Source organism: Microtus oregoni, unplaced genomic scaffold, assembly GCF_018167655.1.
Source record: "Microtus oregoni isolate MIOR12 unplaced genomic scaffold, Mior012 000054F_ref0000373, whole genome shotgun sequence".
NCBI classification, from domain to species: Eukaryota; Metazoa; Chordata; class Mammalia; order Rodentia; family Cricetidae; genus Microtus; species Microtus oregoni.
In genome coordinates, this window is record NW_024543830.1 from 2,684,667 (window position 1) to 2,698,939 (window position 14,273).

Below are 14,273 nucleotides of genomic sequence, written 5' to 3' on the forward strand. Positions count from 1 at the left end.
ATATGCAGTGTTTCTTTCAGGTATATACAATGAATAAATACCTCATAATTGGGAAAAAGGATTTGGCTTTGTGGTGCTGGGGCTTGAATTTAAGGCTTTGTGCATGCTAGGCAAGCATTCTACTATGAAGCCATAACTCTTACCCCAAATTTTAATATTTTAAGTATAAATAATATACCTAGAAAAATATATTGAGAATAGCTTGCACAAATATTCAAAGATTATATATTTATAAGAAATTTCATTATAGTAGTGGTTAAAATAGGAACAAAGTATAAACAAACAGAATGTCTTCCTTGGAGACTTAAGTAAGTAAATTATGTTACATCCTATTAAAAAAGACAACAACAACTATATGAACTGTTAAAATCACAGAGGGTCTGCAGCAATGCTCTTGTTACTGACCATCCCTTGCACTTACAGAGTACTGAATAAAAGAAGTTAGGCATGTTCTGCCTGAATTTTATTTTGCTTTTTTGTTTTGTTTTTCTAGACAGAGTTTCTCTGTGTAACAGCCCTGGCTATCCTAGAACTAGCTCTGTATCGTAGGCTGGCCTTGAACTCACAGAGATTCACCTGCCTCTGCCTCCTAAGTGCTGGGATTAAAAGCGTGTGCCACCACTGCCCAGCTCTCCCTGATTTTTTTTCCCTGATTTTTTTTATTGATTTTATTGAGCTCTACATTTTTCTCTGCTCCACTTCCTTCCTCTCCCCTCCCCTTCAACCATCTTCCATGGTCCCCATGCTCCCGATTTACTCAGGAGATCTTGTCTTTTTCTACTTCCCATATAGATTAGTCCATGTATGTCTCTCTTAGGGTCCTCTTTGTTGTCTAGGTTCTCTGGATCTCCCTGAATTTTTAAAGGATGTTTAAGGATATATATTTCATAAAATGTACACAAACATGAAAGATTACTAATATTTGTATAATGTTTTCTATATAAACATAAAACATTCTTTTTAATCCATGTATAATATTTTTTAGAACATAAAACAGCAACAATTAACACCTTTTAACTCTTACTCATGTGCTTGTTCAGTTCAGAACATTTAACTCTTTACTAATTTATATCCACCGCGACCTCTTGTGGGGAGGTGTTGTTACTTTCCCCATCTGACAAACCAAATCAAGAATGATAAATAATTTGCTCACAATCCTGCAACTGGTTAAGAAAATGCATGTTAACCTTAAGGAATGAGGATTTTGATATAGGATGTGCATCTCTCCATTTCGTCTTAGGTTTCTCTACCTGAATTTATTAACCTTACTGTGTTTCTATATGACTAGTTCAACTTCTTCAGTTTTATAAATGGTATGGTTTATACTTCCTTTTTTTGCAGTTACTCCCCCAGATTACCAACCTCCAGGTTTTAAGGATGGTGATAGTGAAGGAATAATATTTGGTGGGAACCCTACATACTTAAATGTGGGAGAAGTCCCAACACCTTTTCACACCTTCAGATTAAAAGTGACCACTGAGAAAGAACGAATGGAAAATATTGATTCAACCATATTAACACCAAAACAATCAAAAATACCATTTCGAAAAATTCTAATGGACAAAGATGATGTAGAAGATGACAATCATGTAAGCGTGAACATATTTAAAGAAATGTAATGTACAATAGTAGCAAACATTGCGTTTGAGGACTTCAATAGATATTTAGAGATCTTACTTTAGAAATAAGTATGGTAGTAAAATCAAAAGGTTGGAAGAACTTATATTCTAAGACAGGATCAAATGGCTGCTTATACAGGAGATGAGGTTCTGACTGCTAGGCCTGTTCTTGAGTACTTTATCTGCTGCGCCATCTCACAGGATCTTGTTCTTAAGAGACAGGATTCAGGCTAGCTGCTAACTTGCTGTGTGACTGAGGCTACCATTAAACTCCTAATCCTCCAGCCTCCACCTCCTAAATGCTGAGATTGCAGGTGTGAACCACCATGCCAGCTAGGATTTTTGTAGCATTCTTTAAAATATTTGAGTCTCAGAATGAGAGAAAAGTTTCAGTGAGTAAAGTTCTTCTGCACAAACATAAAGATTTATATGATCAGCTTCCTAGAATCCATGTCAGAACTGCATGAGATTGTCCAAATCTATAACCCTTGCACTGGGTGGGCTGGGACTAGAAACAGGAGGGTTCCAGGAATGTGCTGGCCAAAACACTTAGCTCCAGGTTCAGTCAGTAATAGACTCTGTCTCAAAAATGCATAAATAAGCTTGGCATGGTGGTGCACACTTTTAAATCCCAGCACTCAGGAGACAGAGGTATATAGATCTCTGAGTTCAAGGCCAGCCTGGTCTAAAATGCAAGTTCTAGGGCAGCCAGGGTTGTTACACAGAAAAACACTGTCTCCCAAAACAAAACAAAATTTTGAAATTTGCCTCATGGTGTAATTCTAGCGTCATTTTCTTTCTAGCAAGCTTAAGTTAGTTGTATTTATTTAACCTTTATATAAAGCAAATGTGTTCATTAATATTCCTACCTAATTGTTTTCATTTAGTCTTAAAATATGTTCAATTTTTCTTTATATTTATATAGAATAATTTTGACATTAAAAATAAAATGGATGAACAAAAAGAAAACTTGGGAGCTTCTGAAATTGAAGGTAAGAAGCTAACAAAAATGTTTATAAACTACCAATTCAATTTTACACCATTTTAACTTGTTTTTGTTTTTTGCTTGTGTTTTTGTTTTTGTTTTGTTTTGTTTTTCGAGACAAGGTTTCTCTGTAGCTTTGGAGCCTGTCCTGGAACTAGCTCTTATAGACCAGGCTGGCCTCGAACTCAAAGAGATCTGCCTGCCTCTACCTCCCAAGTGCTGGGATTAAAGGCATGCGCCACCACCACCCGCCACACACCATTTTAACTTCCTTTCTTTTTTTAACAGAACCAAATTTAGATTGTATGGAAGAAGAAATTATGCAGTTCAAAAAAACTCCAAGTCCTGCAATTTCTCATTTTCAGGTAGCTGGCTTTCAATTTTATTTTTTGTCTTGTTTTACTTTGCCTCAAGCTTGCAGCCATGTTCCTACTTCTGCTTCTTGAGTACTGGGATCATATATGTAAATCATTACATCTGGCCTTAAATTATTTTTAAATTTGTTTATTTTATGTGCATGAGCATTTTGCCATATATTTATGTGAACTATATGAATGTCTGGTGTCCATGAAGGCTAGAAGAGGACATCAGATCCCCTGGGAGTTGTGAGCCACCATGAAAGATCCCTTGTCTTCTGTAAAGAGTCAGTGCTCTTTACCTTTGAGCCATCTGTCCAACCCCTGCTTTAATTTTTTTAAAAGATGGTTTTTTATATGCATATTTCATTATTCCTCAGATTTTTTATGTATCATAGGATAAAAGTATGTATTTTGATAAATTATTATAGATTAAAATATTACATATTAAAAGGTGAATTTATTTAATAATAAATCTTAAGATGTTTGTAGAGGGCTGGTGAAATGACTCAGAAAATAAAGGGACTTGCTACCAAACCTGATGACTTCTGTTTGATTCCCAAGACTCACCTGATAGAAGAAAAAAAAAAACAATTCCTTCAAGATGTTCTCTGATCTTTAACATATGCACTGTCATGTACATTCTTCTTTCCCCAATAATAAATGTAAAATAAAATTAATGCTCATAGACTAAGAATTTCAGAGCTAGATAAAATCTTACAAATTCTTGTTTGTTTGTTTGTTTGAGGAATTGAGAGAGGGTCCTATTATGTAACCTTAGCTAGCCTGGAACTTACTAGACTAAGCTGGCCTCAAACTTATGGCAGTCCTCCTTCTGCCTCTTGAGTGTTGTGAATAGAAGTGTAAACCACGCCAGGCAGTGGTAGTGCACACCTTTAATCCCAGCACTGAGGAGGCAGAGGCAGGTGGATCTTTGTGAGTTCAAGGTCAACTAGGTCTACAGAGTGAGTTCCAGGACAGTCAGAGATGCATAGAGAAACCCTGTCTCAAAACACCAAAAAGGAAAAAAAAAAAGTGTGAGTCACTATCTAGCACAAGATACTAACCATTATATGATTAATATTTGGACCCCACTTACTATGTTATATGGTTTTGTGAAATATCTTTTCTAGGTTGAACAGTTAGTCAGTAAAACATCTGAACTTGAAGTATCTGAAAGCAAAACAAGAAGTGGAAAAATCTTTCAAAGTAAAATGGTAAACGCCCTTTGTAATTCCCCCTTCATGTGTGAACTTAGTTTTCTATATTTTTTGTTTGTTGGTTTGGTTTGGTTTGGTTTTAAGACAGGGGCTGGCGCTTTCTCTCTCTCTCTCTCTCTCTCTCTCTCTCTCTCTCTCTCTCTGTGTGTGTGTGTGTGTGTCTGTCTGTCTGTCTGTCTGTCTGTGCACACACATATATAGACAGTCTTGGAACTCATTATGTATGCCAGGCTGAATCTCAGGGATCTGCCTACCCTTGCCTCCTGAGTGCTGGTCTTAGATGCATTCACCACCTCTTCTGGTTATTTTTCCAGTATTTTGTTCTTTTTTTAATGGTTTATTTACTTTTTTATTTTATTGCCTTGATGTTTTGTCCTTATGTATGTCTGTGTGAGGGTGTCAGATCCTCTGGAACTGGAGTTATAGATAGGTGTGAGCTGCCATGTCAGTCCTACAGATTGGACCTAGGTCTTCTAAAAGAGCAGCCAGCACTCTTGACAGCTGATCCATCGCTCCAACCCCATATTTTAAAGCATTTCTTAAGTAGTTATTTATTGTGTGTCAGGTACATACTATGTGCCAGGGACACACACACATATTTAGATGGATGATGGATAGATAGATAGATAGATAGATAGATGGTGAGATAGATAGATAGATAGATGATGGTGAGATAGATAGATAGATGATGGTGAGATAGATAGATAGATAGATAGATAGATAGATGATGGTGAGATAGATAGATAGATAGATAGATGATGGTGAGATAGATAGATAGATAGATAGATGGTGAGATAGATAGATAGATAGATAGATAGATAGATATAGATAGATGATGGTGAGATAGATAGATAGATGGATAGATAGATAGATAGATAGATAGATAGGTAGATAGATGATGGTGAGATAGATAGATGGATGGATAGATAGATAGATAGATAGATGATGGTGAGATAGATAGATAGATGATGGTGAGATAGATAGATAGATAGATAGATAGATAATGGTGAGATAGATAGATAGATGATGGTGAGATAGATAGATAGATAGATAGATGGTGAGATAGATAGATAGATAGATAGATAGTGAGATAGATAGATGATGGTGAGATAGATAGAGAGAGAGATGATGGTGAGATAGATAGATAGATAGATAGATAGATAGATAGATGATGGTGAGATAGATAGATAAATAGATAGATGATAGATAGATAGATAGATAGATAGATAGATGGTGAGATAGATAGATAGATAGATAGATAGATAGTGAGATAGATAGATAGATAGTGAGATAGATAGATAGATAGTGAGATAGATAGTGAGATAGATAGATGATGGTGAGATAGATAGATAGATAGATGATGGTGAGATAGATAGATAGATAGTGAGATAGATAGATGATGGTGAGATAGATAGATAGATGATGGTGAGATAGATAGATAGATAGATGGTGAGATAGATAGATAGATAGTGAGATAGATAGTGAGATAGATAGATGATGGTGAGATAGATAGAGAGAGAGAGAGATGATGGTGAGATAGATAGATAGATAGATAGATAGATAGATAGATAGATGATGGTGAGATAGATAGATAAATAGATAGATGATAGATAGATAGATAGATGATGGTGAGATAGATAGATAGATAGATAGATAGATAGATAGATAGTGAGATAGATAGTGAGATAGATAGATGATGGTGAGATAGATAGATAGATAGATGATGGTGAGATAGATAGATAGATAGATAGATAGATAGTGAGATAGATAGATAGATAGATAGATAGATAGATAGATAGAGAGATAGATAGATGATGGTGAGAGAGAGAGAGAGATGATGGTGAGATAGATAGATAGATAGATAGATGATGGTGAGATAGATAGATAGATAGATAGATAGATAGATAGATAGATAGATGATGGTGAGATAGATAGATAGATGATGGTGAGATAGATAGATAGTGAGATAGATAGATGATGGTGAGATAGATAGATAGAGAGAGAGAGAGATGATGGTGAGATAGATAGATAGATAGATAGATAGATGATGGTGAGATAGATAGATAGATAGATGATGGTGAGATAGATAGATAGATAGATAGTGAGATAGATAGATAGATGATGGTGAGATAGATAGATAGAGAGAGAGAGAGATGATGGTGAGATAGATAGATAGATAGATAGATGGATGAGAGAGAAGTAGAACAATGATACAAGGTCGTTATATAAGTTTTAATAGATTACATGTAGGTACAAAGAAAAGATGAAAATTTTAGTCAAAATACACTAGTAAGAAGAATCTGAAAAAAGTTCTGAGAAATGATATCATCTAGACTCTTAAGAGAAGTATTCTAAAGTACCAGAAAGTACTCATATTCTATCTTGTAAAATGATTATTTACAAAAATTGATTACATTAAAATTGATTTTTTGTAGCTATCTTGCATAAAATACTAAGACAAAAATCAGTTTTAGTTTCCATAACTAATTTTACTAAATAGCAGTTCAGATTTGATTTGATTTTTCAAGACAAGATCTCAGGTCACCCAAACTGGTGTTGAGTTCACTGTGTAACTGAGAATGACCTTAAATCCTTGCTCCTCCTGTCTATGCCTTCAGTGTACAATGAGTATAGCTGCATACTCCATGCCCAGCTTGTATTTTATTTTAGACATTTAAGTTACTTTCAAAGATTTAGGAGCAGAAAAAGAGCATTCTATAAAATATATGCAAAGTTATGGAACAAAGAATCTACTTTGTCAGTGCTATGCTAGAACATAACTTCCTAACATCTTGTTCAGTAACATCATAATGACAGTTTGAAATTAGACAATAGGAATATTCCACAGCATGGAAATCAACATATGCCTCAGGATTTCTCCCATAGAGCTGATTATAAAATATCTCCCAGAGTCGAAGTGATTATACTACTTCGTTTACGTATCTTTTTCTCCCCCAAATTTCTCAGTAGGAAATTAGAACTAGCTAAAGGTAACATTCAAACTGGAATGCTGATGAAAGCAAGAAGCAGAAACGTAAACTGGGTGTGGTGGTGCACACCTGTCATCCCAACACTTGAGAAGGGGGTGCAGAAGATAGCTGTGAGTTTGAGGCCACCCTGAGCTACATGGTTCATTGCAGGCCAGCATTAGCTACAGGATAAAACTCTGGGGTGGCAGGGGGGGACTTACAGAAATTAGAAATGTTGAGAATTATTACTTCCAGCAGCAAAACATTCTTTCTAGCTAGCTTCAATTTGGGATGGATATCTTTCACTAAGATAAAAGAAAAGGCAGAAGTTGGGCAGTGGTGCTGCATGTTTTTAATCCCAGCACTTGGGAGAAAGAGACAGGTGAATCTCTGTGAGTTTGAGGCCAGCCTAGTCTACACAGAGAGTTTCAGGAACCAAGGGCTGTTACACGGATAAACCCTGTCTCAAAAAAAATTTAAAAAAAAAAAGAACTTTAGCACTATTGGGAATCCAGGGCCTCACACATACAAGATAATGGCCCATGCCTCCAGCTGAAAGGGCAACCTGTAATTTCAGCACTCAGGAGGCAGAGACAAGAAGATTGTAAATTTTCAGCCAGCCTGGGCCACATGGCAAATTTGAATCTACATTCACTGTCTCCAAATTTTTTTTGAAAAAAATCTGTTAAATAATGTAAAACAAGAAATATTGTGGTGTCGCGCGCCTTTAATCCCAGCACTAGGGAGGCAGAGGCAGGCGGACCTCTGTGAGTTCAAGACCAGCCTGATCTACAAAGAGTTCCAGGACAGGCTCTAAAGCTACAGAGAAACCCTGTCTCAAAAAAAAAAAAAAGTATGTCTTTTTAGAGAAAAGTAATATTGACAACAATTTTTCACTTTCCAAGATTTATTTTAATAACTATGCATAAGACATCAATCACTATTGTCAAGAAGTATAAAAACAGTTAACTGCATAAACAGTTATAGCCACACAATAGAATTATTCAGCCATAAAAAAATAAAGCACTATACATGCAACCACTAATTGAAAGAAGCCAACCACAGAGATCACATACCATTATTTTGTTCATATGAAAGTCATCAATTACACAAAGAAACACTGTCTCAAAAAAAATAAGTCTGAATTTGAGACTGGACATGATGGTGCATGCCTTTAGTCCTAGTACTAGGGAGACAGAGGCAGGCAGATGTCTGTACGTTTCAGGATAGCCAGGACTACAGAGAGAGAGATGAGCTACTTTCAAAAAACAAGTCAGAATTTGGAAAGCTATTGAAACAAAGTACTAGGAATGGCAGGAGATTAAGGGATAGGCAGTGACTGATAGCTCAAGGTGAGTCTTCTATAGGAGCTCTAGAGTGATGAATTGTTCTAATACTATAGTAGTAAATTCTACAATTCTGAATAATCTTAAAATTATTGAACTGTACACTTAAAATAAGAAAATCATATGGCATCTGTATTATGTGCCAGTGCATAAGGTTTAAAAAAATCAACTGTTGCCTGGCAGTGGTGGCACACGCCTTTAATCCCAGCACTCAGGAGGCAGAGGCAGGCGGATCTCTGTGAGTTCGAGGCCAGCCTGGTTTACAAGAGCTAGTTCCAGGACAGGCTCCAAAGCCACAGAGAAACCCTGTCTTGAAAAAAATCAACTGTTGTCTGTTTTTGAGAAATAAATAATGAAATAGTAATTTTTCTGTCTTTAGGAGGTAAATGGAAATCAGCAAGTACAAACTTCTAAAGAAAATCGAAAGAGAAGTCTTCGTCAACCTGGGAAAACAGTAAGTCTAATGATAGTGTATGAATTGAATAAAATATATGAATGTCATGACTGTAGATTAAGATAAAATTTTATATTCCTGATCATACTTCAAAGATCTGATACTCAAAACTTGTTGAAATATCTGAGGCTGCTGGGTGTGATAGGTCCTTCCTGTAATCCTAGTTCTTGGGAGACTAAAACAGTAGAATTATCAGCAGTTCAGGTCCAACCAGGCCTACATAGTAAGTTCCAATCCAGTTTGAGCTATAGTATGAGACATTGTCTCAAAAAATAAAGATTTATAAATGTAAGTAGCTCCTGTCCATTCCATGAACAATTCAGTTATGAGAGAAATTTATAAAATAAAAATCTGGAAGCCGGGCGGTGGTGGCGCACGCCTTTAATCCCAGCACTCGGGAGGCAGAGGCAGGCGGATCTCTGTGAGTTCAAGACCAGCCTGGTCTACAGAGCTAGTTCCAGGACAGGCTCCAAAACCACAGAGAAACCCTGTCTCGAAAAACCAAAAAAAAAAAAAAAAATCTGGAAAAATGTAAGTACAAGAATACAATGACCTAAGAGTATTCAGGACATTTGGGCAACACAATTGAACAGAACTTTCTGGATATCAAAACTAAGAGAAATCACAAAGTTGTCATATCCACATGTTTCTTGAAAATATAGTATCTCAGGAGAAAGGAAACTACTTACCTAAACTCTGTAGTTGTTTTATTTTTGGAAACTTACTTTACTGAGTCAAATAATACATTTGTCATTTTTAAAAATACTTATATTTTACCTAGTATTTGAATATTTTTAGTTAAAATTAGACAACTTAAGGAATGGGATTTTGGTAGTAAAGTGCTTGCTTAGTAATTGTGGAGATTTGAATTTGATTTCCAAGGACAAAAAGAATTTAGACAACAGAAATCTTAAAACTGAAATGATGAAATGTTTAAAAGATAACCTAAACTATACAGGTGGTTAATTAATGTTCTTTTGATTTAGAAACAGGCCTATATAGCCCAGGTTGTTCTTGAACTCCCCGGGAGGCCTAGTATGACATTGAACTTATTGTCCTCCTTCCTGTCTCTTGAGTGTTTGGGAATACAGGTATGCACCATCACACCCAGTTTATTCAGTGACGGGGATAAAACCCAGACCTTCCTGTGTGTTGGACAGGCTATATAAGGTTTCTATAGCTTTACTGACTGATCTACATCCCTAACTGGTATTTAAAAGCAAAACAAAAAAGGTTTTATTACATTTATTTATGCATTCATTCATTCTGAATATGTGTGTGTGCATGTGTATATGATGTGTGTATTCATTTGCCACAGTACCCATGTGGAGGTCAGAGTACAACTAACTTGTAAGGCTTGGTTTCCTTTTTCTACCATGTGGATTCCAGTGATCAGACTTAGATGATCATGCTTAGTGGCGAGTGCCTTTATTTATTGACATTTCACCAGCCCCCACCCCATCCACAGATAGTTTTTTTAAAATTATATGTGTATGGATGTTTCATCTGTGTATGCAGCTATACACCACATACATGAAGTACCTATAGAGGCCTGAAGAGGACATCAGATCTCCTGGAACTGGAGTTACAGTCAGTTGTGAGCAACCATGTTGGTGCTAGAAATCAAATCAGGGTCCCCTAGAAGTGCAGCCTGTGCTCTTAACCACTGAGCCATTTCTCCACATCCTCTGTGTCTTAATTAGGGTTTCTAGTGCTGCAGTGAAACACCATGACCAAAAAGCAAGTTGGGGAGGAAAAGGTTTATTTGTCTTACACTTCCACCACAAAAGGAAGTCAGTACAGGATGTCAAACAGGGCAGGATCTGATGATGCAGAGGCCATAGAGGAGTGTTTTACTGGCTTGCTGCCTATGGCTTGTTTAGCCTGCTTTTTTTTTAATTTATTTATTTATTATGTATTCAATATTCTGCCTTCATGTATGCCTGAAGGCCAGAAGAGGGTACCAGACCTCATTACAGATGGTTGTGAGCCACCATGTGGTTGCTGGGAATTGAACTCAGGACCTTTGGAAGAGCAGGCAATGTTCTTAACTGCTGAGCCATCTCTCCAGCCCTAGCATTCTTTCTTACAGTGTTCAAGACTACCAGCCCAGGGATGGCACCACCCACAGTGTGCTGGGCCCTCCCCATTGATCGCTAATTGAGAAAATGTTTTACAGCTGGATCTCATGGAGGCATCAACTGAGGTTCCTTCCTCTCTGATGACTCTAGTTTGTGTCAAGTACACCCTGCCAGTTAGTATTTATAATTTACATCATTTCAGAAGGGAATGGAGCAGGATGAAGTGACATACTCCTGAATTTCTCTCAGCAGTTGAAAAGACAAATCAGAATGACCATGAGTTTGGGGCCATGTTGCATTCCCTGGGCTACTCAGTAAAAAGAATGAAATAACTTGACATTCCACTAAGACATTAGGTTTCTTTCATTTCTCCATTTTTTAAGATTTATATGGGGAGGTGGTGGTGCACACCTTTAAGGGAGAGATAGGCAGGCAGATCTCAGTGAGTTCAAGACAAGCCGTGTCTCCTGATCTACAAAGGAGTTCCAGGACAGCCAGAGCTGTTAAAGAGAGAAATCCTGTCTCAAAAAACAATGTGTGTGTGTGTGTGTGTGTGTGTGTGTGTGTGTGTGTGTGTTGCCTCCATGTATACATATGACTAATGCTTCTGGAAGTCAGAAGAGAGTATTGAATTCCCTGGAACAGAAGTTATGAATGATTATGAGCCATGTAGGTGGTGGAAACTGAAATTTCTTAACCACTGAACATCTCTCTATCCTCCCATATTTTTTTGTAAAACATATGTATGTATTATATATGTATGCATGTGTGTTTGGCCAGGTATAGTGGTTCATGCCTTTAATCCCATCACGCAGGAGACAAAAGAACTCTTGAGTTGGAGGCCAAGCCAGTTTATATAGTGAGTCTCAGGCCTGCCTCGTCTATACAGCAAGTTCAATGCCAGTGAGGGCTATAGAGTAGACCCTGTTTCAAGAAAAAAAAAAAAGAAGAAAAAGAAAAAAATGACAGGTGGCCAGCGCTAACGCACTCCTTTAGTTCCAGCTCTCAGGATCAATGTGAGTTCAAAGTCAGCATGGTCAATGTAGTGAATTTCAGGATAGTCAGGGCTATGTAGAGAGAACCTGTCTCAATTAAAAAAAAAAAAGATGTTTATGTGTTTGTGCCTCTGCATGGATAAATGTATGTAAATGCCAGTGCCAAAGAAACCCGATGTCCTGGACCTGGAATTACAGGGGGTTGTGTGCTACCTGACATAGGTGCTGGAACTGAAATTTAGGTCCTGAAAAAACAGTTCACTTTTAACCACTGAGCCATAGCTCCAGCCTTAATTTTTTTCAATGTTTTAAGCCTTGATACTTGATACTTTCTTAGAAACCACAATCCAATTTGTCATTATACTTTAACTTTTCAGAAAACTAAAGTCCAAAAAAAGAAATTTTGTTAGAAGTTCTCTAATTCATTCTTCCATTTTTTTCAAACTTACGATCTGAAGCTGAGAGTACTTACCTTTCATTTAGGGTTAGGCTTAGGTTTTCATCTTCAGCACTGCAAAAGAAAAAGAAGACAAAAAAAACTGGTGCACTGAATGTCTAATTTTTATCAAGACATGATGGGGGTGGGTTAAGTGAGACCTTGTAGATGAGTCTGGTCTTGTACTTGTGATCTTTCTGCCTCTGCCTACCAATTGCTGTAATATAGGCATGAGCTACCTTAAAAAAAATTTTAAGGCATGAGTCTGCCTTAAAATATGATTTAAATTTTACATGGTCCCAAAGTAAAATGTTCTCCTATTGTGATTAAAATCTTTATTCCCTTTTCATTTCTCCAACTTTTTTTTACTATTTCAAAGATACAATGTAACAATTATTTTTTCCTTCTAACTCTATCTACAACAACTCAAATTAATATCTTACCTTTTATAAGTATATACTTTTAGCAGTTATTCATAGGTAAGTTATATGTCAATAATAAATTGTACTCTACTTTTAAAAATATCCTGGGTATCCTATCTTAGTAGAAAATACCGCTGGGCGGTGGTGGTGCATGTCTTTGATCCCAGCACTTGAGAGGCACAAGCAGGAGGATCTCTGTGAGTTTGAGGCCAGCCTGGTCTACAGAGCGAGCTCCACGATGGGCCCCAAAGCTACAGAGAAACCCTGTCTCAAAAAACAATCAAAAAGGAAGGAAGGAAAGAAGGAAGGAAGGAAGGAAGGAAGGAAGGAAGGAAGGAAGAAAAATACCTATGCTGGGTTGGAAATGAGGCTCAGTTAGTAGAGTGCTTGCTTAGCATGCATGGAACCCTGTGTTAGACCACCACATCAAACCATATGTAGGAGCACATCCCTGTGATCTCAACATGAGTATATGATGGGAGATGAGAAGTTCAAACAAACCTCTGCTACATAGTGTATAGGAAGCAATCCTGGGTCATGTGATATTCTGTCTCAAAAACAAGAAAGAATAGTGTGGTGGTGGCACACTCCTGTAATCCCAGCCATTGGGAAGCTGAGGCAGGCAGATCTGAGTTCGAGGCCAGTCTGGTTTACAGAACGAGTTCCAGGACAGCAAGGCTTCACTTGAAACACTGCTCCAAAAATAAATGAATGAATGAATGAATGAATACAAACAGAGAGAGATTTAAACTGGAAAGTCTCTAAATAGTTGTTTTCTTTTGACAGGTCCTTCATCTCTTGGAATCTTCTAGTCAAGAGTCAGTGACAAAAAGAAAGAGAGTTAGTGAACCAAAGGAACACACCTAAAACTTATTTTTCTTATGCAGACTTGCAGGCTCAACATTTAAACAAAACATGCTGTATTATCATTTGAAGATGTACTTTCTGTATCTCTGAAAATTATTTTGTGGTTCACAGTTATTGCACTATCGTGTTTACCTGAGCTAAATCCAAGGGAACTTTTGACTAAACCTAAGTACAAATGTCACCACTGATTCTGCTCATTATCTGCTGAATACAATCTGCCTTCCATTTTTAAAGAAAGCTTTTTAAAACTATGTATACTTTTAAGGCTCTCTAAAAACCATTTCTGAAATGTTTATTCTGGCATTATAATTTTGTAAGGATTAACTTTTTACTTATGTTGAAATTGTATCATTTAATTGGTGTTATTAAAATAATGTTTGATATTTTGATATAGTGTGTTATTTTTTTCTGTTTCATGTATTTATTTATTTATTTATTAAAGATTTCTGCCTCCTCCCCGCCACCCCCTCCCCCATCAAGTCTCCCTCCCTCCTCAGCCCGAAGAGCAATCAGGGTTCCCTGC

The 14,273-nt window shown here is 36.9% G+C and overlaps 1 protein-coding gene across 1 annotated transcript in view; it reads left to right on the forward strand.

Moving 5' to 3' along the window:
• The window catches only part of LOC121437974 (HORMA domain-containing protein 1), a 31,077-nt gene extending 17,327 nt beyond the window's left edge, over positions 1–13,750 (forward strand). Inside the window, exons 9-14 of the mRNA XM_041638125.1 lie at positions 1,342–1,589; positions 2,545–2,611; positions 2,893–2,969; positions 4,094–4,177; positions 8,878–8,949; positions 13,670–13,750. Coding sequence (XP_041494059.1) covers positions 1,342–1,589; positions 2,545–2,611; positions 2,893–2,969; positions 4,094–4,177; positions 8,878–8,949; positions 13,670–13,750 — 629 coding nt within the window. The remainder of the gene's footprint in view (positions 1–1,341; positions 1,590–2,544; positions 2,612–2,892; positions 2,970–4,093; positions 4,178–8,877; positions 8,950–13,669) is intronic.
• Positions 13,751–14,273: the final 523 nt, after the last annotated feature.